Source organism: Hemicordylus capensis, chromosome 6 (genome assembly GCF_027244095.1).
Source record: "Hemicordylus capensis ecotype Gifberg chromosome 6, rHemCap1.1.pri, whole genome shotgun sequence".
Lineage (NCBI taxonomy): Eukaryota > Metazoa > Chordata > Lepidosauria > Squamata > Cordylidae > Hemicordylus > Hemicordylus capensis.
This window is the reverse complement of record NC_069662.1, coordinates 57,167,879-57,182,632: the sequence shown is the minus strand read 5'-3', so window position 1 is coordinate 57,182,632 and position 14,754 is coordinate 57,167,879. Positions and strand designations below refer to the sequence as shown.

General features: G+C 46.4%; 1 protein-coding gene across 5 annotated transcripts in view; it reads left to right on the top strand.

The window, feature by feature from the left end:
* Nucleotides 1-2,498: 2,498 nt before the first annotated feature.
* PCGF2 (polycomb group ring finger 2) overlaps nt 2,499-14,754 on the top strand; it is a 62,281-nt gene continuing 50,025 nt past the window's right edge. Inside the window, exon 1 of one of the 5 annotated variants that reach the window (XM_053263195.1) lies at nt 2,499-2,721. Coding sequence is in view for 1 of the 5 variants with exons in the window: in XM_053263194.1 (XP_053119169.1) it covers nt 8,306-8,361 (56 nt within the window). In the remaining 4 variants the exon portion in view is untranslated. Of the gene's footprint in view, nt 2,722-3,136; nt 3,259-8,214; nt 8,362-9,763; nt 9,910-11,846; nt 11,870-14,754 lie in introns of those variants that run through there. The other 4 variants (XM_053263198.1, XM_053263194.1, XM_053263197.1 and 1 more) reach the window with 4 other exon arrangements.

The window sequence follows — 14,754 nt, the reverse complement described above, 5'->3', positions numbered from 1 at the left end:
TCTCTTCAGAGCCAGGACAGACAGAAAGACCGACGCGCCCTCCAGATCTTCATTGCGACGGAACCGAGAGAAGGCTGGCCGGGCGAGAGAAAGGAAGGTCCCTTGGAAGCAGCCACATCTTGTCCCACTCTCATGGCAACATGCCACTCTCTCTCCATTCACAAACCAAACACCTCGGCGGCGACGTGACGTCATCTCGACGTGGCGATTAATTCATTACCGGCTCGATCCTCTGCGAGGTTAGGCGCGCATTAATTTCATCGACTTCAGTTTAGGCGCTAACTCTGCATAAGATGCGGCGGTGGTTACTTGTGCGCGGCTTTGTCTCCCCAGAGCGTCAACACTGCCGAAAGTCTAGAGCGATATTGATGGCAGCTTCTTAAGCCCCGGTGGAGCGGAAGCAGAAGAGGAAGACCGAAAAAACGCGTTACTCCTTCAGGGGTTCATTGATACTTGATCGTTTTTTAAAAACCAAGTCTGAATTAACAAAGCAAATAATAATATAAAGTCCTGTGGTTCTGAATCGGCAGTCATTAGCCAGAACTCACGTGTGTCCACACCGACCTACATAGATTCTCCTTTAATCCGGATTAATTGGTGCCTCCGGAGCTGCCACCGCCCAAGTCTGACTTCATGTTTACTAGCGCGACATTGAGCACGTGACAACCACCACGCCGTCATCGTTCGTGAGAATTGTGATTGCTTGTCCACATGCAAGCGTGCATGGAACCTGTTGGGAAAGGGGGGGGGCGCGGTCAGTTTTTACATAACTTAGGAACCACACGCTTTATGTACAGAGTATAGAATGACACGCGATGGCTGCCGTCAGTAATCTCGATTTTTCGCTCGCACGGGTGGTTTGATGTCCGTGCCACCAGCTGTCACACGGCACTAGGATATTCACAAATAACAGGATTGCGTGGCAGGGCCTTTAGAATCCTAGAGTTCTGAGGTAGAGGAAGAGTTTTTAATCCGGTGTTGTGTGTATTTTCCTCTAGGAAACGGTTTAAACATCGAAGCAGTGGGGGAATGAAGAACCAGATACGTCAGGATTAGAAGTATGTGTAAATACGTGTCATGTCCTAGAAAGATCTAAGGTTGTGAAGCGAAGGAGGCTTTAGACTCCTCTTAATAAAACAGGTACTACATTTTTAAAATCACCAATGCAAACCATACCACTCAAAACACGATTACTTGGGAGTAAATCCCAGTGATCGCAGGGTTTCAGGCAGAAAATTTTTCTCGTGCTTTGGGATTCAAAGCAATGGGGCAAACTTATTTATCTGGGGTCCACTTTGTGTTGCTGGGCGCTTATCACTTTATGTGTGTTGTTTATTTACGATCTTAGATCAAACATCAATATTTTCAGGTCCTCAGACAGGTTACAGGACAAGTCTAGAATAGAGCCTGGTTCCAGCTGAGTTTTAGGGATTGATCTTATGTTTTAACGACTTGTGTTTTCAGATAGGTGTTCTCTTTCCAGAAAAGTTGGAAATTTCTCCCAGACTCCGCAAAAAATACCCAGGTCCATGTCCAACCCGGTTTTATAACCATATTTAAGTGTGTGTGATGTCTACAGAGCGTTAGAATAGGCGTTATTATGGCTGAGTATGTACACCGTTGATGCCCAAAAGCACCTTGGAGAAAGAAGATCCAAAGCTAGGAACACCTGCAGAGGGTGGGGGAGATTATTGTTTTCAGCTTGTCAATATTTCCTCTCTCTTTTAATTCGGTCCCTTCACAACCTGTACATTTTAATGATTAGTTGAATTGCATCGCGCGGAGTTAAGATATGTTAGAATGCCTTAACATTTATACTATACACGTGTTAGTTGTTCCACTCTCACCTCAACCCAAGCATACCTTCTTAGAAGTACAGTAAGTGCATGTGAATGAATCTAGCGGGGACTCAATGAATTTAGGATGGAGGACTCCTAAAATTATGTATACACACACACAGCACTATAACGCCTGCGCTGCATTGTAATCCTTTTGTATAATCAAAATATTAAATAATCCGGTTTGAATGGCAATGGTATGTTTAGTTGGGTGTTGTTGTTTTTAACACCATCCGGATGTCTCCTCACCCTCTCCTTCCTTTGCCGTATCCCCCTACACCTAATTTCCCCAGCGAAGGAGGGGGGCTGCTGCGGGGGGGGGGGGCACGCCGCCGCCGCTTTTGTTCCGAGTATTACCACAGTCGAAACGTGCAGCTTTCAACCTTCGTTTTGTTTCGGTTGGGAAGAGAAACTTGACATGTTCGTAGCCTGGTTGGGAATATTTGGGGTGGGGGGCGGCGGTGGGGGTTGTTTTCTCATTGTCTGGTTGCAAGAAGTGTGTCTGTCTGGAGACAGCGGTGGGAGAAGCCCACCAGCTTCTCTCCCACCCACCCCGCCGCTCCTGACTCGCCGCCGCCGCCTTTTTTTTTTTTTTAAAGGCACTTCGCTCTTTTGCAAACACCCTAAAGGAATGAAATCACGTGAGGCCCCAAAAGGGGGCGGGACTTTTTGTCCGGAGGAAAGGGGGGGAAGGGCCATTTTGTAGCTTTCCCTGCCCCCTCTCCCCTCTGTAGCCCAACACCAGGAGGAGGGACGGCTGCTTTAAGGAGCTCTAACAATATATACATTTAAATTCGAGCGTGATCGGTGCAAGGAAGGATCGCTTTTCCTTCCCTTCCACATTTGGCAGCCTCCGCGCACCCTAGAAAGGATCCAGGATCAGGTAGGGCTTGTGCACCTTCCCCTCCAAAAACCAATCTCTCTTGCTTCGGAGAGCTTCTTTTCTCGGGCGCCAGGCGACCTTTCCTCTTTCCTTTCCCCTCTCCTTTTGTCACCCTCTCTCTCACTCGTTCTCCTTTTTCATTCTATTTTCCCCCTCCTCACTCTGTATTGCTTTCAAGATGGCCGATCTTTTCTCTCTCTCTCTCTTTAGAAATTTGTCAGTCCTCCCCGGCTCCTCGTTGCTCTTTGTTTTTTGCTGCTGGAAGGGAAGCGATGGGAACAATCCCAATAGGTCTCCTCGGGTTTCCCATCCTTGAAATGTTAGTCGTCCTCCAACCCACCCACCCCCACCCCCCGCGCCTCGCTCCTTGTCCCCCATCCTCTTTGGAACTAGGGAGACCGGCGGCGAATCTGTCCACTCCCCTTTCGCGGTGCCTTGCCTCGGCGGCGGCGGCGGCGGCGGCGGTCCCTTTCAGCTCCGCTGAACTCGGGAGGGCCCTTCCTCCTCACTCCTAAGGGCTGGAGAAGGAGCCCAACGGTGGGCTGGTTTGGGGGGTTGTGTTTTGTGCGTGTGTGTGGCGGGGGTGGGGTCTAGCCAGAAAGGCCATGGAAAGCCAGATTCGGCTTTGACAGGCAGCATCTTGCCGTCTGTGCCCAAGAAGAAAAGGCTCCGGGATCGCCTCCCCTGGGCTCCTTTGAGGGACCCCACTGTTGGGGGTTCCGTGCCGAGAAGGTTGCGCGCTATTTCTCCAAGGGCGCGCAGGCCTAAGTGGCGGGGTGGGGGGGGGCGAAAGGGGGAGGGAGGGAGGAGGGTGTAATCTCCTGTTTTACAGACTTGAAGGAGTGGGGGCAAGAGGCACAACATGACGGCGCACTGATGTGAAGAGAGTGCGGGGTGGGGGGAAGCATAGGATATTTATTGCCCCTCATGTTCAACCAGAATGGTTATTGTGTGTCGTCTTTGCGCTCCAGACCCGAGCGGGTTAAACATCTGATCTGGAAAACCTAGACTGAAAAAGGGGTGTGTTTCTGTCATTCCCCAAATCACATGGGAATATGCTTGGGGGAAAAAAAGTTCAGCTTTGGTGTTTCCAAATCGGCAGGGAAGGGGGAGGGGAACGAGCCGGGCTTGGGGGGAGGTTAAGGGAATTGGATGAGGCAGGGGCTTGAAAAGCAAGAGCAATGTTTGGGTTTTTCTGTCGCGATGTTTGCAGAATGAACGTGGTATGGAAATCAAGGCGGGCGGCGTGGGGAGCCGCGCCATGTAAATGAATGAGGAAAAAAGACGTAATAGAAAAGCAATGTCGCGACGCATTTTCTCCCTGATGCTAAATAAATAAACCTCCTCCTCTTTGTCGTCCTCCCTCCCCCAAACTTTCTTTCTCATTCCTTTTTTTTTTTAAAGATCACCTTGTCGCCAATTAATCTGGGTCTGCGCTTCACCCCCTGATTAATAATAGATTGAAATGTTGTAACATCAGCTCAGACGTGATGGTTGGGCTGCGTGTAGCAGTCTGCCTCTCAATCTGGGGTGGTCGTTCAGCTCCTCCCCTCTGTCCCTCTATCAAAGCTCTATTTATACCTTGCAAAATTACAATGACTTCTTTTATAATGCAAGACAGAAATACTCCAAAGCTTTTTTCAGTTCTTGTGTCTCCAGAAAGCAAAGACGGGATACCGGCTTCCTCTCCTCTAGATTGTAATAACAATAGATAAATTGTCAATATTTGGAGGGATGGCAGGAAAAAAGACACCTTTCTGTATATTACTTTATAGAATTAAAGGGGAAACGGGTGCCCATATTCCATATGAGTTTCTAGAACGCAGGGAAGAAAGGATTATAGCCTATTCTGTATTTTGCTGGGGGTGGGAAGGCAGATTGACTTTCTATGTGACTTTTAGAATTAAGAGGGGAAACCCCTCCCCCACGACTGGTCTTTAGAATTCCATGAATTGAAAACTGGAAATTGTCTAGATTCTAGAATGCAGGGAAGGAAAGAGCCAAGTTGCTTCTAGACATTTCAAAGACAAACTGGTGTTTGCTTTCGCAGTGTATCCTGCTGTAGATTTCAGGTACAGGACTTTATTCCTGTGTCCAGACAACATTAAGCACTCAGGTCTTGTTAAGATGTTAACTTTGTTGGCTTGTGCCTTTCTTTTCTTTGTAATTAGACTTTCCCTTCCAATCCTCCTCATATGTCTGCCTTTCTCTTCCTTCCCTGATTTTGCTTATTTAAATTCTTACAGGGACATTGATGGGAGCAGGGAAGGATAAACGGTTCCTGTCGATTTTATTTCTTGGGTCGGTCCTACTAGGTTGATTAGCCACCTAATGGCTCAGCGGGGAGATAACTTGGCTAGGGAGCAAGAGGTTGCTGGTTCGAATCCCACTGGTAGGTGTCCCAGACCATGGGAAACACCTACATCGAGCAGCAGAGATATAGGAAGATGCTGAAAGGCATCATATACTGCGGGGGAGGTGGCAATGGTAAACCCCTCCTGTCTTCTACCAAAGAAAACACTTGGCTCTGTGGGCGCCAGGAGTCGACACCGACTCGACGGCACAACAACTAGGTTGATCACTTCTCCTCTAATCAGCAACCAGGCGATCCTATACACGGGCAGTGTTGCATTGCCCTCCTGTTGCAACCATGGTTCTTGATCAGTTCGGGGGAGAAACGATATAGTTTGTGAGGAGGTGGGACAGGCGACGTGTCGCCCTTTTCTTGTTGCATTGGGTGATATGGACCCTGTTGGAAGTCTTAACGAGTGCAGTTGTTGGTTGGTTGGTTGGAGAGAATGTGGATGAGGAAATCGCAGGATTCTCGCTTGGTGAGGCTGGACTTGCCTTCATCCCAAGTGCACTTGCTTGTTTAAACTCTTCCAGGAAAACTGAGAGGGGAGGGCGACTTTTCGGCTCGATTATTAGCCGCTGCTTCTACTTTCAAGCAAAGCGTGCTTGAAACAAAGACATCGCAACCGTGTGGACGAAATGTTGTGGTGGTCTAGGGCAGGGATTCTCGACATTGGGTCCCCAGATGTTGTTGGACTTCAACTCCCATAATCCTCAGTTCCAGTGGCCTTTAGTTGGGGATTATGGGAGCTGAAGTGAAGTCCAATGACCTCTGGAGACCCAGCGCTGAGAAATCCCTGGTCTAGGGGACTTCCAAAGGAAGGTGTTCAGAGCGAGCCTGAATGACAAGTCTGGTCCCCTTGGCGGGCGACCGGAGGGGCGGGCCGCCTTCTCTCTGGCGCAGAGGTCTGTCCAAGTTCTTGCGCAGCTCCCGAGGGGGGCTAGTGACTTCTTGCGGAGGCTGCTTGGCGCAACAAGCGCCCCACACAGGCACAAGTCGGCTCTCAGTTTTGTCCCGGTGGTCTTTTGGTTGTTGTGCTGCACTTCGCTCCTTGAGGGCAGCCGTGCAAAGGTAGAGGGAGTCCACTCGGAGGTGGTGGAATTATTCCGACGGGTTGTCTGCGCCGGTCGGAATCTCTCACCCTAGACACACCAGGGAGGGAATCCCGCGGAACTCCAGGGGACTTGCACGTTTGAGCAACATCCCGATTCAAGAAAACCAGAGTTCTAGCCTTTCCCTGTTGTCCCTGGAAGAAGGCGCACATCCTAAGCGTGCTTCCTCCTCCTCGGAGATAACTTGCACTGGTCTCAGTGGGCCTTAATTCGAAGTAGGCACGCTTCGGATTGCGGCCTCAAAGCCCTCTATTATCGCGATTGGGTCTGGCGATTGCTCCATGTTCGCGGGAGGTTCTTATGGTGTCCCTTTCCACCTTAAAGAGCACTTCTGTGCTTGTTTCATCCAGTCGAACGGAAACCTCTTAATAGTCCCATGGATTTAGTTGTTGGAGGCGGGTTCCAGGGAAAGACCAGACTTGGGAACTAGCGGGAATACTAACAGGGAAGGGGTTAGAGTTGGACCGAAGACGATGGCAGACAAGCTGTGGTGGCTGATGTCTCTCCGCATTTCTGGGTCCCAAAAGCCGTGGTGGTGGGTCAGTGCTGAGGAACCTGTACTCTGCACATTCTCAGAAGCATTCGATTCGAGACTCTTCGCTGTCTTGAGCCTAGAAAATTATTCCCGGAGCTCAAGAACTTGGCTCATGGAAGCCGGGAGGAGGGAGAGGTTGGCTGTGCAGTAGGTAAGCCAAACAATGAATGTAAGTGGAGGACCTCGGATTTTAGGCAATAAATAATGCGAGGGGGATTTCCATGATACATTCTCTTAAACTGCTGCGCTGCCGCTGTGATCATATTGCCAAGATTCTCAATCCTCCACTAAATGCTTGGGCTTAGTCCTAGAATATGTGAAGTGACAGGGTGCATCTGACCACGTGTAGAGCGCGTTTGTTTGCATCCCCAGTAACCGCGGCTGGGGTTGTGGAGAAGAACTTCTTGGGCAGAGGATGTGTCTTTTGAGAAAGGTGGAGCCCAGGCAAGTTTTTATTTTCTTATTTAAAGGAACAAAACTAAGCTTTGCACTATCTACTCGGTCCATTAAGCACATCTGTTTGGAAGCAAGTCCAAATGAAAGCGATGAAATAATAGCCCTGTTCAGACATTTTATCGTATGTGGGTACAGATCTCTGTACACATTTATATGTGTTTGTGTTAATAACTGTTTATTTTAGAAATGAACCTGAGCATAGATAGGAAATGTGTTGCTATAGGGACATTGAACATAACATGTGAATATGCCTGTATACAGATCTATACAAGGGTATTGTACACTGCATCGAGATTCTACGGGAGCTGAACATAACGTGTGGATATATATAGTCCAGTATTCATATTTTGAACCCTTATTTATGGGGTTCCAAACAGATTACCCCACCACCGCACTGTTTAGGTCGTAATCGGGCTCAGCGATGCAAGGGGATGCTCTCCGAATTTACTCGAAAATACCGCTGAATCCAAACTGAAGGTTGCAATCCCATGCACCCTTCCTTGGAAGTAAGCCTCCTCCCTCCTTGCTGCAATGGAGTTGCCGTTTGGGTTCTAGAAGCCACGGCCGAGGATAGAAATCCACGGCTGTTGTAGACCCCCCCCCCCCCACACTCATACACTTTTCTCTCTGGCTTGTTGAGGCGCTGAACCGTCGATTTCTCCAAGATCACTTTTGTACTTCAAGCTATAGATAAGAGATCCAGCTAAATTCAGGGAGTGGGTCCCCATCGAAGAATTTCCCCAGGCGGTGTGTCTTTAACAGATGCAGGGAGAGGGACAGTTCACAGCTGTCGCTTCCTTACCGCCGTCTGTCGAGACCAATCAAAAGAGGTTGACTTTGCCTGACATGTTTGATTTCTTTATTACATTTATATCCGCCTCTTCTCCACGGCGCTCAGGACTGTAGATGTCGAGAGTTCTCAGGCAATCGAGTCTCCATGCTCTCACCGACCAGGCTCCCAGCTGTTTAGCTTCGGCAAGGTGCTGGATGGTGTCAGCCCTCCGCTTACACCCTTTTAAAATAAACGAAGGCTAATCTAACGTTCTCTACTTGTGGGTTTAATGCTGTTTTCAGGACCGGGTATGAAAGGGTAATAAAGAAGCAGAGCATGTCTCTGAGCACGTGCAAATGTCTTTTCCTTCGGTGTGGAGCAACTGTGGCCTGACCATGCATCTGGCATTAAGGTACCTCTGAGGCTAGGGCTTGAGCACTTTATTCTTCTTTTCATGTTGAAATTGATTTTTGACCTTGTTTATCGCAGGATACCTTACATCTTCCCAAGTTCTGGTATCTGCCAGTCACACATTATTATGATCCCTAATAGGTGTATTAACCATTTTTCCAACAGGGAGGGGTCTCCTCTCCAAATTCCTTTGCTGAAGGCTTCATCCTCTTCTGAGATGATAAAAATATTCTATGCCTGTTTGTAAAAATGTAAAAGTCAGACAAGAACTTGTTTATCTGGGGCACACAGCAAACCTCCTTTCAATGGGTCTTCTACAGTCCCCCTTGGGATCTCTATCGATTCTGTCCTTTTAGACTAAGTAATGCATTTTATATAAAAAGGCTACGTTGTGTTTTTAACTGTTAAGCTAGCATGAAGAGACTAATCTCTGGGGTCTTAAAATAAAATTCCTTGGAAGAGGGTCTTCGCCAAGAGGCTGCAATAAAATATTCTCAAACTGTATTCAAAGCAGAAAAGGGGTGGGGGAGGTGAACTACAACTATTGCAAGCCAAAAGTTCTTTGTAGTTTTGTAGTTTGTCCCTTTAAACTTTGCTTAAAGGGAGTGAAGAAATGGGGCTCTTTTTATTTTGTAGTTTTAACTATTTGGCTGTAATCTAGGAGTGTCTTCCTTCTGTTCCACTGAACTACTGCTTAGGACTTGAGAATAAAGGAGGTTTTGTCTTGAGTTGTTTCTTTTGTTTTTGTCTGTGTAGGATTCTGGCCTGTTTCTTGGTTTCTGATCTTTAAACCTGTGTGTTCCAAAAGTTTAATAGTGTTGTGGATATTACAAAATAGGCAAAAGCCACGGACACAATCTAACCCAAATCAAACACTGTTAAGGCCCATTGATTTCAGAGGCAGAACTCCAGCCTATTAATGTTTACTTTAAAGCAAGTCCAGTATGTTCAGTGAGGTTTACTCCTAGAAAAGTGTGGCTAGGATGGCAGCCCTTGGTCTCAAATCGGCATGGAAAAACCTGTGCGTTTAAACGCATTTCCCCCATTTAAATCGATGGAGTTTATAAATGCTGCTCTTAGGCTGAACTGTCCCCGACAGCGTTTGTTGGTTGGTGTAACAGTATGCAAGCCTTCGAGTTTCACAGGGCTCCTTATCGGTCGGTTTGGGGTTAGGGATGCCGCTGTTCCCACCCCACGCCACCCCGCAGGGCTCTCCAGTGCTCCCAACAGCTGCATGCGAGACTGAAATACCATACCAGGAGAAGTGATCCCTTGAAAAGGGCAGGAGCCTGCCAGAAAGAGGAAAAGACCCGGCTTCGCGTGTGCAGGACGGGCTGCCAGTGCCTGACAAAGCCCAGAGGCAGGGGGGGATCGGACTGCTTTGCCTTGAGCTCGGTGGCAGGGCAGAGTCTCCTGCAGCCCATTCAGCGCGACGCGGCGCTGCCCAGTCCTCCTCGGCCCGCCTCAGTGGCAAGCGCGCCCCACCGAGGCCAAGGGCACGGATCTCTCCGCAAACGCACGCCAGGATGGCCCTAGGACTGCGGCCTTGGTGAGGGCGCTGGCGGGCGGCTGCCTCTTTCCCTCTCGGGGGTGTGTGTGCGGGGAACGGGTCTTCCAGGCAGGAGGTAGCTAGGGGTCCGGGTTCGCCCGTCCCCTCGGGGGCCCCTCGGAGTGAGGGAGATCATGAAGGAAATAGGGAGGGGTGGGGGGTGGCTCTGGGGGGGGGGTCTCAGGAGCTGGGGCCCCAGGTTCTTTGAAGCCATCCGCTCAATTATAGCTACACCCCTGGCCTCATGAAGGGATTACCTGACCCGGCAGCCGGAGACGATGGATTATAATATGCATTGGAAAGGGATGCTAAAGGAAACCGGCTCCATTTCCCTCCCCCCCCCCCAAAAGAAAATAAAGGGAGGCATTCCTAGACTACAGGTGAAGGACAAAGGCAAGTGGGGCGCCAGGCGGGGCAGTTGGTCTTCCTTTGTTTTTGTTTTTAAGAGGGAGATCCCCCCCCCACTTCCCTTTTAACTTTCCTTGCCATCCCCCCCCCCATGAGAGCATCTCCCAATTCGGTCTTTGGACGTTGTAATCCTATGTATGTTACTTATTGTCCGAGAGGAAGGTCCATTGGACATCGTGGGAGTGGCTTCTGAATAAACCTGCATAGGATTGTGCTGAGCGTTGAGGTCAAATCAAAATCAAATCTTTATTGTTACGATCATTGGATCAGCAAAGAGTGTGGAAGTAACCCTATTACTCTTCTGGATTTCTCAAGTTATTTAAGGTTTAAGGTTTCAAGTTCCTTCCCTGGTATCTCCAGGATAGGGTGAGAGAGATTCCTGCCTGCAACCTTGGAGAAGCCGCTGCCATTCTGTGAAGACAATACTGAGCTTGATAGACTAACGGTCTGACTCAGTATATGGCAGCTTCCTATGTAACGGAAAGGAAATAGGAAAGGGAATATGTGGCATGCCCTCAGCTCTTGCCTGTGTGCTTCCCAGAGGCATCTGGTGAGCCACTGTGTGAAGCAGGATGTTGGACTAGATGGGCCTTGGGCCTGATCCAGCAGGGCTGTTCTTATGTTCTTATGTGTCAACAACTGAAGGGCAGAGTGAGGCCAATGTTTCAGATCTGCTTTGAACGGGGTTTAGAGCAAAACCACTACTGGGAGTTTTGCAAAAAGGCAAAGGTAATGGTTTGGGAAGTTTTGGCTACACATCTGTACAAATATTTTTCCTGGTTTCTAAGCAAGTTGGAAAAGGGGAGGGGGATCGACTACACGGCCTGACCTGAGAATGAAAACAAGGTGGGGGGAGCAAAACTGGAAGAGTGGGGAATGCCCTTAATGTTGGCAAGTTGATTCACGGGTCATTGGTAAGGCTAGGAAAGTCTGTTTGATCTCCCACTCATGCTGGAAGGTCCTGTTGGCTGAAACACATCTGAAAACTATATAAAATTGGAAGGTTGTAGAAGTTGGGAGGGTGGCCTTCTTACTCTATAACTTGTGTAGCATGTGAGGGGTAGAAACACCTATTCTTTCCAGCTACATTTTTGTAAAATATCTGCCTATCCTAATCTCTGTAGTTGTCTCTTCTATTCTCTTGAATTATCCATCCACCATTCTGCAAAAAGTATTTAACTATTTTCAGAAAGGTTTGTGGAAAACAAAAAATCTGTTCTGTCACTTGACATGAAAAGGAGAGGGAGGAATCCTCCCACCCACCCCAGTTTATAAACCCATGGGGGTTTTTTTGGTACAAGTTCTTAGGCAGTATGTCTTTCTGTATATTAGCAACCCCCCCCACGTGCGCGCACACACACACACACACACACGAATGTGTGGATGACCCCACAAGGATGACCCCTTCCCCTCCCAATCCCTTCCTTTTCTTTCATCCCACTAACTGGAATTAGACCTAAATGTTTCCCTATCTGTTTTTTAACCTAGAGGTGAAGCAGTAACTGAAATGTATGAGGAAGAAAGTAGTCCTCTGAGAACATGGGAGAAGAAGGTATTCTGAGTTTTTTGAGGGAGGGAGATGGCATGTAGGAGTGGGTGGATGCCATGGGTGTGTTGAGTCCATAACTTCCACTTAGCCTGCAAGGGGGTTCTTCCTAGTGTTTTGGGAAGTGGTGGTGGTCCCTTAATGCAATTTCCAAGCACCACTCTTGATTTGCTCCTTTTGTCAAATAATGCCCCCATAACCTTCTGAAAAGGGAGCTGGACCTCCCTTTGACCCCACTGTAATTGTAATTGAAGCACTGGTTGCAATCCTATGTACAATTATTTGGGTGTAAATCCCATTGAACACTGTGGACTTACTTCTGAATCATTATGTATAATGACCATGTTCGACTGACTAAATATGCAGTTTTTTCCTGTGAAAATTTATCTTAAGCAGAATGGAATGGTAGCAAGGCTTTAAGGAAATATAAAAGCAGCTGGGTTATAAGAGACAAAAAGAAGTTCTGCCAATAAACCATTGCCAGCAATGAAAAGTTGCCAATATTTGCATATGTTGATGAAGAGTTATTTTAAACTTCTAAGTGGGAGACAGCAATGTATTACTACTAAAAGTTCATTTTATGCATCATTCTGCATTTGCAAATAAGTTGCCAGAGACAGTGATGAGTTACAATGATAAGTTGTCATTGTAGTGATTGAGAAATCTCTGGTCTTTATCATTGTGATGGGGTTTTGTTTTGTTTTGGAAGGTGACAACTCTGCTAATCAAATTTTCTCTCTGAGGTTCAGTCTAAATGCTTTGCCAAAATAAAAATTAAAAATAGCAAGACTAGATTTCTAGAACATCCATGTGAGAGAGACAGTGTTCTCTCTAATTTTTTTCATCTGTGTGCGGAATGAATTTTGTGTGCGCACATGTATTCAAAGGGTGGCCTTTAGATCCTGAGCAGGATCTAAAATTAACTGAGCAGACATCAAAAAATGTGTGAGCACACGCGCACACCTTAGAGGGAATACTGGACAGAGACACCACTGATTTCTTAAACAGGAAATAATGAAGTAAAGACAAACTGGTGCAGAAGATGGACTTTGGGCTAGGAGGACCTGGACTCAGTTCACACCTGATGCAACTTGAAAATAATAGAATGACACTTTAATTTTTTAAGAGTTATTTTTTTAAAAAAGGCAAATGCTAGCTAATTACCCTACAAAGGGGCTTTTACAGGAATTACTTTATTTTACAAGATTAATCTGTAAAAAGACATGCCTATTGATAACACATTCCTTTTGATTAATCACCTAGCTTCTAATTGATTCACTTTAATAAATCATATTACCAATGTCTCAAAAGGTGCCTTCTTGAGGGAACTGCAGGGTTTCTTTTATGTGATTACTTTAACTGCAGTGAATAAAAGCTAGCCCTTCTTGCTAGAAGGAAATATCTTTTGATATTTTATTTTTCATCAGTATGGAATTTAAAATATTTCCTATTACAGAAGTATGCCAGAACAAATGTGGCTTTAAAAAAAGAACAAGTTCAAGACCAACCCACGTGAGGAAAATCTAGATATATTAATGTTAACTTCAGCAGAGAATTGTGGATTTTAGTTGCTTGTGGCTTTTCCCACAAAATACTTGCTAGCTTTGTATTCATACTGAAAGAAAGAAAAGTTTGTTTTCAGTAAGTGTGGCTTTGAAAGGAAATCCAAGGCACTTGTGGAGTGGCTTGTCTTTCAGGCTCATTTGTTAAGTGGAAACAAAAATCAGCCTGGTATTAGAACTTTTGCTTGGTAGATCAAGACCAATTAAAATGTTGCAGCCCTGAGAGAGAGATGCTGGAATTTGACATTCCTTGGGAATCTGATATTTTCTGACAAAACGTCCTTTAATCCCAGAGATGTGAGGATGGGCTGTAGTTGATCAGTGGTGCAGGAAATCTACTTATCTTTAATATTGTTATTTTGCAGTGTTCCAGGGCAGAGCCCTGGAACAAATTAAGATACATTCTAGATGTGAACTGAGCTTAGATTAACGTAAGGTTCTGATTCAACATATTGTTGTCATACATAATGTAGGAGGTGGTGGGGCTTTGATTTAAGTTTCTTCGAAAAGCATTTTTCTTTGATTTGATTTTTCTAGGAGTACAAACATGTACTGTTTATTGGGGGGCAGTTAGTGGCAGGGAGCTGCTTGATTTCAGGAAAGACTGAGAGAAGTGATGTCATCTCTTTTCATTATATCTTTGTTGCATTTATATATTGCTCTTCATCCTGGGACCCCAGGCCGGTGTGCAGAATCTAAAACATCACAACATTCCTTAAAAACGTTCTTTTAAATAACCAATACATTTAATCACAGTTCATGGGTCACGTAACCAGAAAAGACTAATGACAATTAATGTTACTTTGTCAGATGTCTTAATACAAGAAGAAACTAGCAGGCAGCCTCACCTTCCATACGCCATAAATGAGATCCTGGTTTTCAGTATCACAGGATTTTATTAAAACCAGCTTTCACTTGCAGGTTGGTTGTTTGGATTGTTTCCAGTGCTGTTTTGTTTTGTTTTAAGTGTTGCTCAGGCCATATGCTCTGAGCTGGAAGCCCTGGCCACTAATTCCAGATGTGTGAGAGCTGAGGAAAAGTACTCTGCTGTTTACATGTAAGTGTCCCCTTTTCATGATATAGCAAGCAACCTGCATGAATAGGGAAGAAAAGGTGGTCCCACCAAGATATAGAATATAGATAATGGTAATAAATTATAGGCGGATTAGGTCATATTTAAATCTCTGCATTCCAGATGTGTTGGGATAGTTGTGGTTAGTGGAGGAGGAGACACTCTGCACATGTTCAGATATACTTCTTGGTCACAAGTTCCATAGGTGAGCTGTGAAAGAACTAAAGAGCTCTTACTTACCGTATATTAAACCAAGA